General features: G+C 44.0%; 1 protein-coding gene across 5 annotated transcripts in view; it reads left to right on the top strand.

Moving 5' to 3' along the window:
* Positions 1-15374, top strand: part of doc2b (double C2-like domains, beta) — a 60912-nt gene extending 45538 nt beyond the window's left edge. For 3 of the 5 annotated variants that reach the window (XM_028983053.1, XM_028983052.1, XM_028983057.1), the window contains 8 exons: positions 345-368; positions 2906-2980; positions 3582-3691; positions 10192-10318; positions 12156-12313; positions 13709-13790; positions 13900-13996; positions 14150-15374. In XM_028983053.1, the coding sequence (XP_028838886.1) occupies positions 345-368; positions 2906-2980; positions 3582-3691; positions 10192-10318; positions 12156-12313; positions 13709-13790; positions 13900-13996; positions 14150-14286 (810 nt within the window). In that variant the 3' untranslated portion in view covers positions 14287-15374. The remainder of the gene's footprint in view (positions 1-344; positions 369-2905; positions 2981-3581; positions 3692-10191; positions 10319-12155; positions 12314-13708; positions 13791-13899; positions 13997-14149) is intronic. The other 2 variants (XM_028983055.1, XM_028983056.1) reach the window with 1 other exon arrangement.
* The last annotated feature ends 567 nt before the right edge of the window (positions 15375-15941 follow it).

Below are 15941 nucleotides of genomic sequence, written 5' to 3'. Positions count from 1 at the left end.
ATTTCCCTTAAACAGCCCAATAATGGAGCAAGTCTGTACTGCACTGAAGCTTGATTGAGGCTGTGTATTAATATGATGATTGTAATGAAACCATGAAACCCATTCTCATTCTGGTATGTTTTACTGCATATTCAGCTCTACATCAAGATGTTTTATGATTGACGGTTCACCCAGAGGAGTTTTGAAATTGGTGATCTTTAAGACAAAAGACTACAATTTTTCCATTCTTATGTTAGTGGTTTTATTTCACATCATACCATTGGACTCCTTTTCCCTCTTTTTAAAGATTTGCTCAATTCATTTTTGTTATGTTTTTCTGCATGTCTGTCTTGCATGCATGGCAGCTCCCTGTTCCCCGATACAGAAAGGTAAGGAACCCAGACCCACCCTGTCCTGAGCCCCGCTTCATTAAGGAACCCAGATCCACGCCTTCCTGAGCCCCGCTTCATTAAGGAACCCAGACCCACCCCGTCCTGAGCCCCGCTTCATTAAGGAACCCAGATCCACGCCTTCCTGAGCCCCGCTTCATTAAGGAACCCAGACCCACCCTGTCCTGAGCCCCGCTTCATTAAGGAACCCAGACCCACCCTGTCCTGAGCCCCGCTTCATTAAGGAACCCAGATCCACGCCTTCCTGAGCCCCGCTTCATTAAGGAACCCAGACCCACCCCGTCCTGAGCCCCGCTTCATTAAGGAACCCAGATCCACGCCTTCCTGAGCCCCGCTTCATTAAGGAACCCAGACCCACCCCGTCCTGAGCCCCGCTTCATTAAGGAACCCAGATCCACGCCTTCCTGAGCCCCGCTTCATTAAGGAACCCAGACCCACCCTGTCCTGAGCCCCGCTTCATTAAGGAACCCAGACCCACCCTGTCCTGAGCCCCGCTTCATTAAGGAACCCAGATCCACGCCTTCCTGAGCCCCACTTCATTAAGGAACCCAGACCCACCCCGTCCTGAGCCCCGCTTCATTAAGGAACCCAGATCCACGCCTTCCTGAGCCCCGCTTCATTAAGGAACCCAGACCCACCCCTCCAGACCAAGAGAGGGATTTATACAGTGCTTATTCACTGTCTAGTGTTCACTGTTTATTCACGTTTTATTTTTAAAAATGGGCTTTCATATTTGGTTATAGGCTATTTCAAGTTTGCAATGGTGTCTTTTTTGAACCTTGTCTTTCTTTCCAAGTGTCCAGCTGGATCCCCCAAAATGTGTTACTTTTTATTTTCTAATTAGCATTTGGTTTTGGGTACCTGAACCTTTTCAGTTTACATTTCTGTAATTTTGGGCATTTACCAGACACGCTTAATCAGTAGTTACAGAAACAGTCCTCCTGGAGACACTCAGGGTTAAGTGTCTTGCTGAGCCACTACCACCAGTATCTATCATGTGATAATTCTGTTTATTTGCTGCCTTATGAATGTGATAAGGAGGTAAGGATAAGGACCGGAAAAGAGGCATTCTGCCAAAATGACTCATTACTATGGTCATAATCCAGAGATGACCCCGCCCTCATCACTCCTCCCAGAAACAGAATTTTCATCCCCCTCTTCCGATCTTAATTGTGGCACTGATCTCTGCTCTGGTACCCACTCAGGTCGTGATTCTTAGCTTCTACCCTGTGTGACAACAGAGCTCACGTCAGAGCACAATGTGGTGTAGCTGGAGGGTGTGTGGGGGCCTGTGTGATGTTTATAGTAGTTTAGTCTCAGTGATTTGCTGATTAAAATGAGTTTTTTAAAATGAATCTTTGTAATTTTTCCTTTATTGCATTTTTTTCTTTTGAGTAGTAAGCAATCATTTAATCAGTCTCCAGCCACCGGGGGCTTGTTAGCCTTTTTAAACATTTAATTTAGCAGTAACCTCGGCTGACCCCTCTTCATGCATATGTTGATGGAGAACTGGATCCCTGCTTTCCACTGTCATGAGACAGTCCTGTGGTGTAAAGTTTTTGCAGTAGAAGATCTAGGCATTCAACTCAACTCAATTCCACTGTCCCGTTGATGTTTTACCAACTTTAAGATTTTTTAACATCTTCTGGTGTTGGGATTGGATGAGTGGAGATGAAGAGGTCTCAGCCGGAACAGGCTGGGGCCTGAGTGTAAAAGTGGCAGTGAATGGTTATGAATGAGGACACATGCTGGCGTGGGGATGTAATGGTGCCCATCTGCCTTTCATACTGGTTATTTGTTCCCTTCACCATAATTATGATCAACGCCCTATTCACACCACAACTGTAATCAGACACGCTGAGAGAAAGACTTTCCGCTGGCACAATGCTGATAATGCGCCGATTTGCTCAGGTCAGCAGAATTGCCTCTTGTGAGAGATTCAAAATATTTCATGCTCATGAAATGAAGTTTAACCATATGAATTCTGATGATGGACAGAAAAATGAAAACCCTCAAAGTAAAACTCTGCATTTGTTTGGGCCCCATTACCACCAGCATGAAAAGAATCATATGGTTCTTCTCTCATTTTCTCCATTTCTCCAAACTCCATTTCTGTTTCAAACAAGAGCGTAATTCCTTGTGGTGACAAGGAGATAAATAGACTTCTGTTTTAATCATAGAGGTCCACAACCTGCTTTTTATTATTAGTATTCATTGCAGTTTAATGTTCATTCAAATCTTCTTTCTGTCATTATGTACAGGGCAGAGCCCTCTTTTTAAATACAAGGCATTTGTAGTGATTTCCTATGATTATTTAGGGCTGTCTGTAGAGTCTCCCATACAGTCTCAGTTTGGTCTACAAACCTAGAGCAATGTGAGCATAATAGCTTTAATTTAATGGCTAAAAAATTTATAGATGATATTTAAGTTTTGGCTGAACATCCGAGTCTGTTCTGCAAACATACCTATATATCTATGTTATGTCAATATGTCAATATATCTATGGTTTTTTACAGGGGCTCAAACCAATGGACCACAATGGGCTGTCGGATCCATATGTTAAACTGCACCTGCTGCCAGGAGCCAGTAAGGTGGGGTCAGCACCTCTCTACACTCTTGGCCAACCGTCAGATTTAAAGCTGTGCTAAATCAATTTATAGCGTAAATCTCTCCACTCTCTATCCATGGCTGTCAGTCAAGATTGAGTAATTGTAATGGCATGAATTGCATGAGTTACAGAGCTGTCAGTGCTTTCCTGAAATGAAAATATACTGTTTAATTTAATATGTATAAATTTGGAATTTTTACACTGATCGGCGAAGAGCTCAAGACAGATGAAATTATTCCATATGACTTCTTAAACAGCTGTGATGGAGCAGTACTGGACCTCCTGAAATCACAATCCCACCCTTTCACATCCACTCTTCCACATTCTTTCAAAGAGATTCGGCAGAGACCAGAGTTGACCATAGAGACCAGAAAATGCTTTTTAGATCAGTGTGGACAGTCAGATGCTCAGAAAATCTGTTCGTAGTCACTGATCCAGATCAATAACTGTTGAAAGTAGGTTTTATGCCAGTACTGGAGTTGGGGTGTATGGTCCTCCTACTGCATGGGTCCAGTCTCTGTATATTAGCACTGACTGACCAAAAATACCATCACATTCTCCATCTGTCATTCTTTTTTCTCCAGGCCAATAAACTCCGAACCAAGACTTTGCGTAACACCCTCAACCCAGTCTGGAGTGAGACCTTAACTTACTACGGCATCACAGATGAGGACATGGTCCGAAAAACACTCAGGTACTGCTCATACAGCTGTGCAGACATTTGGAAAATAGTTTTTACTAAAATGGACAAATCGATCTTTTTATAATTCTGGGCCCTTGAGTTTAATCAGATGTTTGGCATGAACTTGCATTTGATTTGAGCCGGAGCTGCCAAAAATCTTGCAGAAGTGGCCACTTGACCCGTGAATGGTTGCGTCTCATCCATTGATTATTTACAGGGGACAAAATTAGCAATTCGACAATGACTGGTGAATAGAAAAAAATGACTAGATTTGATTTTAAGCAAAATCATTCCAATAATTCCATGTAATTCCAAATTTCAGATTTTCAGTCTTCTATTTTCTTTCAGTGGTCAATTTCAATAGTTATTTTACATTTAAAATAGTTATATATTTAATGTTGGTTAAATTATATATATAGTTTTCATTATCCGATTTCATCTTGTCACACTTAGGAATGCACATTAGGTGGACGGGTCACTCTAAATGATTACCTAGGCCCAACTACATGCGGGGGCATCTCAAAGTCTAAACTAAAGCTTTCCTCACAAAGAATGAGAATACAACCATAATTGTACCTTTCTATTAATATTGAATATGAGTGAGTGGTTTTAATTGAATAAAATGACTTGATATCTAATGACTTAAATCTAATGATCACTGGGTGTTTTTTTTTTTAAAGACACTGTTTTGTGCAATTCTGTAAATCTGCTGCACTGAACAATGGAAGAATACATTATGCAGAGATGTTTTCTAAATTAAAATTATATTTGAAAAAAAAAACTAAGCTTTAACTTCCCCTGGCGAGGCTGTTTATTACAGGAAAGTTGTAAAGGGGTGGAAGGGGGTGTGGCTCGGCGTCTTCCGGGGCTGTCAGGAGCTCTGGGGCTCCTGATTACCTGTGCTCTGTCACCGAGTTGTATTCTGTCCTTCACCGGGCCTGTCTTCACTCTCGAGAAGAGAGGGAGAGAGAGTAAGAGAGAGATGAGTTGACTGCATTCCAGTCGCCCAGCCTGTGCTGGTATGGGGTGAAGGGGGTGTGGCTCGGCATCTTCCGGGGCTGTCAGGAGAGAGGTGCTGCTGTGTTCTGGGGCTCCTGATTACCTGTGCTCTGTCACCGAGTTGTATTCTGTCCTTCACCGGGCCTGTCTTCACTCTCGAGAAGAGAGGGAGAGAGAGTAAGAGAGAGTCGCCCAGCCTGTGCTGGTATGGGGTGAAGGGGGTGTGGCTCGGCATCTTCCGGGGCTGTCAGGAGAGAGGTGCTGCTGTGTTCTGGGGCTCCTGATTACCTGTGCTCTGTCACCGAGTTGTATTCTGTCCTTCACCGGGCCTGTCTTCACTCTCGAGAAGAGAGGGAGAGAGAGTAAGAGAGAGTCGCCCAGCCTGTGCTGGTATGGGGTGAAGGGGGTGTGGCTCGGCATCTTCCGGGGCTGTCAGGAGAGAGGTGCTGCTGTGTTCTGGGGCTCCTGATTACCTGTGCTCTGTCACCGAGTTGTATTCTGTCCTTCACCGGGCCTGTCTTCACTCTCGAGAAGAGAGGGAGAGAGAGTAAGAGAGAGTCGCCCAGCCTGTGCTGGTATGGGGTGAAGGGGGTGTGGCTCGGCATCTTCCGGGGCTGTCAGGAGAGAGGTGCTGCTGTGTTCTGGGGCTCCTGATTACCTGTGCTCTGTCACCGAGTTGTATTCTGTCCTTCACCGGGCCTGTCTTCACTCTCGAGAAGAGAGGGAGAGAGAGTAAGAGAGAGTCGCCCAGCCTGTGCTGGTATGGGGTGGATGTCCCTGTAAGTAGGCGCCATGTTGTTATTGTTGTGAGGCGGTCGCTCTCTTCTCCACAGTCGTGCCAACTGTAAAGCATCCTGAGACCATTCATGTGTGGGGCTGCTTCTCATCCAAGGGAGTGGGCTCACTCACAAATTTGCCTAAGAACAAAGCCATGAATACAGAATGGTACCTAAACATCCTAAACTTCTCTTAACCATCCAACAACAGTTTGGTGAAGAAGGATGCCTTTTCCAGCATGATGGAGCACCGTGCCATAACGCCAAAGTGATAACTAAGTTGGGAACATGGAAGAAAACATTGAAATTTTGTTTCCATGGCCAGGAAAGTCCCCAAAATTTTATCCAACTGAGAACTTGTGGTCAACCCTCAAAAAACAATAAATTCCATGCCGTGATTATTAAGGAATGGGTCGCGATTAGTCAGGATTTGGCCCAGAACATGATTGACAACATGCCCGGGTCTTGGAAAAAAGGGCCAACACTGAGAATATTGACTATTTGCATTAAATTGATGTAATTGTCAATAAAAGCCTTAAAATTTTATAAAATGCTTGTAATTATAATTCAACACACCACATAAACAACTGACAAAAAAAGAATTTCTGTTTCTCAGAGCTTTTGCCCTTGACAGTATGCCTGTGTTAACTCTGCTTAGGGAAGTGTTCTGTGACTGGGTGTGCACTGCTGTCGGGGTTATAAAGTACAGCTGAAACAGAGGCTGAGTGAAGTGTGCCCTCAGGGGTTGAGGTGGTTTGCCTGCTTGCTTGCTGTACTAATAAAACCTAGAAAAATCGTAGTCTTTTATTCAGCTACAATGGTAAAAAAAAAAGCTCCTTTCAGAATCCTATATTCATTAAAGAATATAGGTGTCATTTAGAGTAGTTATATTTGCAAATAAAGTTTCAATATAAAGTTTTGGGGTTTCAATATAAAGTTTTGCTAAATAAATTCCAATAAATTTAATGTCACTGCTGAAATACTAGGCATGACATATATTAAGCTGAAGCTGCTACTTTGAAAGCTCAGCCAATCAAAAACAAATATCTGAAAAAAGGGGTTCATATGACTGTATGTGCATTTTATTCCTATACGTCATGCCAAATGACCCCTGTTAATGTACACATTTCTCCTGTTTATCATGGATGGGTGAGAGCAGCGCTGCTGGTCCTCTGGTGGAATACTGTGTACTGTGTAGAGCTAGACAAACAATTATGACAGTTGGATAAAAGTCTGTGTGTGCGTGTCTGTCTGTCTATTGTGTTCTTCGTGTAGGGCCCACCTGATGATTCATGAGGCATTCACACCAGAGCTTTTCTTCAGCCTGCCAGTTTCCATGGAAACAAATCTCTCCCTTAAAGGCCTTGCCTTCAGGGGCCATTTCTGTTCTTCATATAAATAAACTCATAACAAGAAAAATAAAGTGAAGGACGTTATACATTGTGAAACCTTCTTTAAAGGTTATTTCTCCCTTTCTGCCTGGAGCTTATATAGATATATAGATTTCTGCATTCACCCATCAGCCACAACATTACACCCACCAACAGGTAGTCAATAACATTGATTATTTGGTTGCAGTGGTGGGTGAGGTATGAAAGTAAAGTGATTGTCATAGTGATACACTGCAGCAGAGTACACGTTGCACGCAACAAAATGTGTCCTCTGTATTTAACCATAACCCTTGGCGAGCAGTGGGCAGCCATGAAAGGCACCCGGGGAGCAGTGTGTGGGGACGGTTCTATGCTCAGCGGCACCTCAGTGGCATCTTGGCAGTTCGGGATTCAAACATGGAACCTGGAATCGATGGCTGTCGGAAATGAGGGACACTCTCTGCAGAGGTTGGGGGCGCTGTTAATGCACTGCTGTCCTGGTGGGGAGCATCCGGGCAGAGGGAAGGTGTGTCCGCAACTGCTGTTTTAGAAAATGCTTTTCTTATTTGGTGGATTTTGTTAGGTTTAACCACCCCACCACTAGCCCCCTACCATGTAATTGTAGCCATATGTCCATGTGACGATATCAGGATGCTGTAATAAGTTGGCGGTGGAGGGCCGGGATGGTTCCCGGGGCCTGGAGGTTGGGCTTTTGCCCATGGGGCCCGGCTGGACACAGCCCGATTCGCAGGAGGAACATGAAGGGTCCGGTGCACTATGGATCGGGTGGCAGACCGAGGTGGGAGCTTTGGTGGTCTGATCCCCTGACAAGAAAACTGGCTATTGGGACATGGACCGTCACCTCTCTGCCAAGGAAGGAGCTGGAGTTTGTGGAAGAGGTTGAGCAGTACTGGCTAGATGTAGTCGGACTCACCTCGACACATAGAATTGGCTCTGGAACCCAAGTCCTTGATAGAGATTCTCACTTTGTTTGTTGTGGTTTAGCCCGGGGGACAGGAGGGTAGCTTCCCTGCGCTTTGGGTCAGGAAAAGGGTCCTGAAAAAGTGTACCCATCCTTTTTGGAGTCCCTGGGACGAGTGCTAGATAGTGATCCAACTGGGGACTCCATTGTCCTGCTGGGGGACTTCAATGCTCATGTGGGCAATAACAGCATGACCTGGAGGGGCGTTACTGGGAGGAATGGCCCACCAGATCTGAACTTAAGTGGTGTTTCGTTATTGGATGTCTGTGCAAGCCACAGTTTGGCCATAACGAACACCATGTTCAAACATAAGGATGCCCATCAGTACACTTGGTACCAGGGCAGCATAGGTTGCAGGTTAATGATTGGCTTTGCAGTCTAATTATCTGACCTGCGGCCATATGTTTTGGACACTCTGGTGAAGAGAGGAGCAGAGCTGTCAACTGATCACCACCTGGTAGTGAGTTGGACCAGATGGCAGGGGAAGATGCCACGTAGACCTGGCAAAGGAATGTGTGTCGGGTATGGACTGTGCGTATGTGGGTATGGAATGTGCGCCTGGGTATGGACTGTCCAATCTCAGGGCCAAAAGTTGCTGAGGTAGTCAAACAGCTACACAGCGGCAGAGCCCCAAGGGTGGATGAGAACCGTCCTGGATATCTCATGGCTATGGATGTTGTAGGGCTGTCATGGTTGACACATCGGGGCAGTTCCGGTGGAGTGGCAGACTGGGGTGGTGGTCCCCATTTTTTAATAAGGGGGACCAACTATATACACTCCTCAGCCTCCCTGGAAAGGTCTACTCCAAGGTATTGGAGAGGAGGGTCTGGTCGATAGTTGAATCTCAGATTGATGAGGAGCAATGTGGTTTTCGTCCTGGCAGTGGAACTGTGGACCAGCTCTTTACCCTTGCTGGGGTGATGTAGGGGGCATCGGAGTTTGGCCAACCAATCCAATCCATGTGTTTTGTGGATTTGGAGAAGGCTTATGACCATGTCTCCAGGGGCATCCTATGTGGTGTGCTCCAGGAGTATGGGTTGGTGGCCTTTTGATACCCTGTACCAGCATGAGCTTGGTCTGCATAGTCGGCAGTAAGTCAGAACTGTTCCCGGTGAGGGTTGGACTCCTCCAAGGGCTCCACTTCGTCACCAGTTCTGTTCATAACCTATATGGACAGAATTTCTAAGCGCAGCCGTGGTGTGGAGGGTGTTGAGTTTGGTGGCAGGAGAATCTCGTCTCTGCTTTTTTCAATCTAATATTGAACTCACTGCTTTTGCGATATTGGGGAAGTCTTGGCAGTGGATTAACTGTTAGACTATGGTTTATTGTCAGACCGGTTAATCCCTGCCACTCTAATTGTGATGTCTTTGTGCTATCTGCCTATATATTTTATTGATTAGACACACTTTGCCATTATTGGGGCTTTCTAACCCCTGCCCATGCTTAGAACGGCTACCACCACAATGCCTGGGGAAGACACTTTATCACCAATACCTTTAATCCTATTCAGTCCATCCTCACCTCTACTCATTGCCATATTAATATCAACCTACTATCAGTCCTTATATCTAAAGTCCATACTCCCTTCAAGCATTGGATAAAACATGTTAAAATGCAAGTTTTTTGTCATGTAGAAATCAAAACCACACCTGTAATGTGACCTATAACCGGTAAAATTCAATTTTAAAAACCAAGCAGATCTGTTATGAGAAAATTCATAAAATATGAAAGAACAATGAGCTGGTTTCTTAATTGTGCACACCTATAGAGCAGAATGCGACTGTCCTTCCTGACCTGATACTGAGACAGAAGATGTTGACCTCCATATTTAGTCACATACGTGAAGTAACATGGTCTGATCAAAGCCTTGATATCCTGAACTGAGGGAGAGCTGTATAAGACATACATAAGTGCACTATGGCAGCACAGTTACTCCTGTGACACTGAAAGTGAAAGTGAAGTGATTGTCATTGTGATGCACAGCACAGGACTTGGTGCACACAACAATCACCCTTAGTGAGCAGTGGGCAGCCATGACAGGCACCCGGGGAGCAGTGTGTGGGGACGGTGCTTTGCTCAGTGGTACCTAAGTGGCACTTTGGCGAATCGGGATTCAAAATAGCAACCTTCTGATTACGGGGCCGCTTCCTTAACTGCTAGGCCACCACTGCCCCACAAACTGATTAATATTCCAAGCATTTATTTCTTTATTTACAGATTTACATTTACAACTTGCCTCATTAAGGTGAAAGGCTAAAGATTATGACCACTCAGTCACCCCACCTACATTGGCACCCAATCTGTAGAAGGTAGTCCTTCATCTGGCTCACCTCTGCTGTTGGCATACTGGGTTGTCATGTTGTTGATGTTGTTTTGTGGTTCCAGGATCTCTGTGTGTGATGAGGACAAGTTCCGCCATAATGAATTTATTGGAGAGACTCGGATCCCCCTGAAAAAGCTCAAGCCTAACCAGACCAAGAGCTTTTGCAACTGCCTGGAGAAGCAGCTGCCTGTGAGTGTATTTCATTAGGAGTCACATGACCCTTCCTCTTTGTATTTTACTTCTGTCTCCCTAACATTTGAAGAGCAAAGAAAGGAGGCCATTTTATATTAAGAGCCCTATTAACGATGGTTTGAAATAACCATTGTCATACAACTATCATCTACACACACAGCATATATAAAACAGTACAAACAGAACATAGACTATATACAACAGACTATGCATACCAATCTGTACACTTTCTTTGTTTGTATGTCCCTGCTGGTCTCATGCAGCACAGACCCAGTGTTTAGAGTTTATAGGCTCCCATGCCTGTTTTTTTTATGTTCATTTAATAAAACTCCAATAGCCAGTTGATGATGAGGTCTTGAGTGATTCTGGAGAAGAATAGGCGTATCATGTGAGGCATATCATGTGAGATCTAATCTTGATGTTGAAGAATCGTCGGCATACTATAGCTGATCTAGAACAAGTGACAGTTGAGTCACATGATCAGCAACTTGAAGTGAAAGTGAAGTGATTGTCATTGTGATACACTGCAGCACAGCACATGGTGCACATAACAAAATGTGTCCTCTGCTTTTAACCATCACCCTTGGTGAGCAGTGGGCAGTGTGTGGGGACGGTGCTTTGCTCAGTGGCACCTCAGTGGCACCCTGGCGTAACGGGATTCGAACCGACAACCTTCTGATTACAGGGCCGCTTCCTAAACTGCTAGGCCACCACAGTCTATACAACTTGCAATAGTGCTAAGAGTCCAATTGGGAAAACTCAGGAAATAGAAGGTTGTCATCCTTTGAGCCCATTTGAAACAGGAAGTTGCTTTTCCGGCAATGCCAGATGTTGTGTTCTATGGGATAACTTGTAAACTCTTTTCTTTAAGAACAAAGTCCCATTTCAAAATAAAGCTGAATAGACTTGAATTGCTAAACTTTGAAAAAACTTTAATGTTCTACTGAATTTGTATTGATTAAATCTGTAAATTTAATTGATAAAATGCTGGGAATCATTTGGGCTGAATTCAATTAGGTTTACAATATTAGATTGCATGGATGGATTGCGTTAATTAGAGCCAACCCAGAACAATAGAGGTTGGTAGTAGCCTAGTGGGTAAGCCTGTGAACCAGAAGACCTCAAAGTGTCATGCCAGAGTTCAGACGGAGATACGAGGAGAGAGGGTGAAACAAAAAAACAGGGGATCAAACAGAAGGAGAACCAATCCACCACGGCAAGAAGTGAAAACAGCGGATTCTATTCTGTCTGTGCAGTGTGCTGAGAGGTTGCCAGTCTGTGACTGTGACCGCAACTCACAGTTGACGGTCCACCTTGTCCTGTGCCATGATTCCTCATGCTTACACACAAAGACGTCAATAACACAAACTATTTGAGAACAACACATATGACACAAGGAGGACATCGACATTTGTGCTGGAGATCAGCTCTGTAGACTCACACAGGGCATATATAGTGGAGCAGATGAGACAACATGAGCCTCACCGGACACATTGAGGGAAAAGTGATGCGGGGCAAGACTTCAGCAAGTGGAATTAAAGTATTTTTCTACAGAGCTGAAACAATGTGCAGATCCTGCATGTGCACCTGCCTTCTCATCTACAGAAACAATAATTGTCATTTTAGACTGTCTGCCTGATTAATACAGAATAATCTGAATTTATTGTTAAATCATGTGTAAGCAAGTACCGGTGTCATGCAGAACAGTATTGTTCTGTAATTAAGTGGAATGTGGAATGCCTGTAGCATGCCTGTTCACACAGTCTCTACAAACATTCTCTTACATTCAAAATCTGATTGAAATGGTAGTAAATAATGTTCTGCTTCCTCCTAGATTGACAAAACAAATGATAAATCACTGGAGGAGAGAGGACGCATCATGATCTCCCTGAAGTACAGCTCACAGAAGAGCGGTTTGGTGGTGGGAATAATCCGATGTGCCCATCTGGCTGCAATGGACGCAAATGGATTTTCTGACCCCTATGTCAAAACGTGAGTTGGCATACATGAAAATACTGACATAGAGAGTCCGGGTTTTTACAGATCCTGAAAAAGTTTAAATATCATTACAAATGACTAGTAATCCTTAAATCTCAAATCAAAAGGTCTTAATAATACGGCAGAGCCTGTCTAAGCCCCCTCCAACTGGTTATCACATGCCGCTCCAGTCACCCCCTCTCCTCGCTCCACGGCAAGCAGCAGGCGCACCTCACACACCCCTGCAAATGGTAAAAAAGGGCAAAAGCCCATGTTGCCGATATATATAAAAAAAAAACTTAACTTGAAATGACTAAATAGTACAAACTGAAACTATCAAAGTCGCCCCCTAGTGGCTTGTAGCAGTACAGGTAATATGAGTCTGTTAACATATAATATTAAAATATCAAATAATAATATATATACTTAAGATATACTTAAGAAAAATAAAATAATAATATTGTATTTTAGAAGAGCATCTGGAGCACCCTCACAGTGTCTGCCAAGAAAAACTCTGGCTATTGGAATAATGTAGTTAACAACCCCTATGCAGTGTCTTAAATGTGATGAAAAGGGTCTTTAAAAGGTCTTTAAACATCTTAAATTTGGCTTCCTTAAACCTGCAGAAACCCTAAGAAAACAATTTAAAAATTCATGTTATTCATATTTCTTCTTTTAATATTTCAGCATTTCAGTCTGTTTTATTTGTTTTTCTTCAGCACTTTGCTCAGTAAAACTAAAGAAAACTCTGATATGCTGAATACATCCAGTCCCCTTTCCCCTCCGGGACTGCTGAGTTTCAGGCATCAGAGTGTAGTGCTCTCTGGTGGGAGTGCAAGGATTCTTGCTTGTTTGTAGGAGCCAAATACTTATTTTCTGCACCATTATACATGTAAATTTGATTTTAAAAATATATACATTGTGATTTTTACATTCTGTCTCTCACAGTTGAAGTGCAACTATGGTTAAAATTACACACCTCTCATATCGTTTTAAGTGGCACGACTTGCACAATCGCTGGCTGCCAAAAACTTTTTTCATCACCATATGCTTGGTCACATTGTCATGTTGAAAGGTGTAACTCCTCTTCATCTTCTGCTTTCTAGCATTAAAAGACACCTGATATGTGGAACTGTGCATAATTTACTCTACCTTGACTAAAGCTCCAGTTCCAGTTAAAGAAATGCATTTTAGCAGAACATGCTTCATTGTGGGTATAGTGTTCTTTTGCTGATGTAAAATGTTGTGTTTGTGTCAAATGTACAGTAATGTGCAAAAGTTCTAGGCAGGTGTGACAAGATGCTACATTTCAACTATGAGATGCCTTTTGATGCTATGTGGGTTCACTGTGAAAATCCTACTAGTACAGCTGAATGGTGAAGAATCAGAAAATTTTTTATATATGTGCAGGTACTTGAAACCAGACGAGAACAAGAAATCAAAGCACAAGACGGCTGTCAAGAAGAAAACTCTTAACCCAGAGTTTAATGAGGTATAATATGACAAAATTAACCCTGAAGTTCTTTCTGCTCTCAACCACTAAGTTAAGTGCATGTGATTCAATTCTGTCATTTATTGTCATGTGCCTGTCACCACTGCAGGAGTTCTTCTATGATATAAAGTATGCTGACCTTAGTAAGAAGACACTGGAGGTAACAGTATGGGACTATGACATCGGGAAGTCCAATGATTTCATAGGTGAGGGTTTTTTCTCAGGTCCTCCAAAGATGTGTGGGGAAGAAGACTACAGTAGATGGTTGTGAACAGAATGATCATATGACATGTTGGGTTCATGAGTGCCATTGTGATTGGTCATCCCTGGTGGTCTGATGACTCAGTTTCCATCCACAGGCGGCGTGTCTCTGGGCATCAATGCGAATGGAGAGCGGCTCAAACACTGGTTCGACTGCCTCAAAAACAAGGACAAGAAAATTGAGCGCTGGCACACACTAACCAATGAACTTCCCAGCTCTGTGCTGACTGAGTGATGAGGAAATGGATTCGTGGCGAGCAGCTCTGCATCCCTCTTTCCTCCTGTTTGTCTGTTTTGTGTAGCTCTGAGGCTCAAACCCTCACCTGCAAGCACTGGATGCCCCCACACTGTTGAGCTCCTCCGAAAATTGTAACGTGTTAGGAAGGATTACGACTGTGACGTGATGTTAAAGGGCCTTTATCTCTTGTTTACACTGGTTATGTGAAGAATCATCCCCGTCAGGGCATTTCACTGTGCCACATTTCATTCCTTCCTTCCACATTTCTTATATTATTGCTTAATTGTGAGGCATATGGTAAGGTTTCATAAAATAAATATTAACTATATAACGCATATATACAGCAGCATATATCCAGTCCAAAAACATTGAGGGTTTAATTATATTGATCATTTGAAATTGTATTTTATTTTTTCATTTTAATGAGCTATATTCTTTATTCTCATGGCACTTCCATACATTTTGGGTTGCTTTGTTAAATATCAGGAAAAGTATTATATTTACATTCTTTCATTGCCAAATGTTTCATGCAGAAAAATATTTCATTGAAATATGTCTGGTTTTGCTTTTGAGTTTGTAAGAACCCAATTGATCCTGGTTGCTTGCTTGGATAAAAAAAAAAATCAAATATTCCATAGATTCCTGGGATTAGAATCCGGATATAATATTTCTTTTTTTTTTTTTCTTTAATTGTGTTGATTTTAGAGCTAAAAGATATATCGAATTAAAAAACGAAATCACGATATTAATTCGAATAATTGTAATGACGTGATGCATTCTGTTTAATGTCGGGGTTGGCAGTCAGTGAGTGAGAGACTGGAGCGTTGGTGACCCCTGGGGCGAGTGAGAGACTGGAGAGAGAGTGAGTGAGAGACTGGAGCGTTGGTGACCCCTGGGGCGAGTGAGAGACTGGAGAGAGAGTGAGTGAGAGACTGGAGCGTTGGTGACCCCTGGGGCGAGTGAGGGACTGGAGCGTTGGTGACCCTGGGGCGAGTGAGAGACTGGAGAGAGAGAGTGAGTGAGAGACTGGAGCGTTGGTGACCCCTGGGGCGAGTGAGAGACTGGAGAGAGAGTGAGTGAGAGACTGGAGCGTTGGTGACCCCTGGGGCGAGTGAGAGACTGGAGAGAGAGTGAGTGAGAGACTGGAGCGTTGGTGACCCCTGGGGCGAGTGAGAGACTGGAGAGAGAGTGAGTGAGAGACTGGAGCGTTGGTGACCCTGGGGCGAGTGAGAGACTGGACAGAGAGTGAGTGAGAGACTGGAGCGTTGGTGACCCTGGGGCAAGTGAGAGACTGGAGAGTGAGTGAGTGAGAGACTGGAGCGTTGGTGACCCTGGGGCGAGTGAGAGACTGGAGAGAGAGTGAGTGAGAGACTGGAGCGTTGGTGACCCTGGGGCGAGTGAGAGACTGGAGCGTTGGTGACCCTGGGGCGAGTGAGAGACTGGAGAGAGAGTGAGTGAGAGACTGGAGCGTTGGTGACCCTGGGGCGAGTGAGAGACTGGAGAGAGAGTGAGTGAGAGACTGGAGCGTTGGTGACCCTGGGGCGAGTGAGAGACTGGAGAGAGAGTGAGTGAGAGACTGGAGCGTTGGTGACCCTGGGGCGAGTGAGAGACTGGAGAGAGAGTGAGTGAGAGACTGGAGCGTTGGTGACCCT

Source organism: Denticeps clupeoides, chromosome 6 (genome assembly GCF_900700375.1).
Source record: "Denticeps clupeoides chromosome 6, fDenClu1.1, whole genome shotgun sequence".
Lineage (NCBI taxonomy): Eukaryota > Metazoa > Chordata > Actinopteri > Clupeiformes > Denticipitidae > Denticeps > Denticeps clupeoides.
The sequence above is the reverse complement of the archived record's forward strand: the minus strand, read 5'-3'. Positions and strand labels throughout refer to the sequence as shown.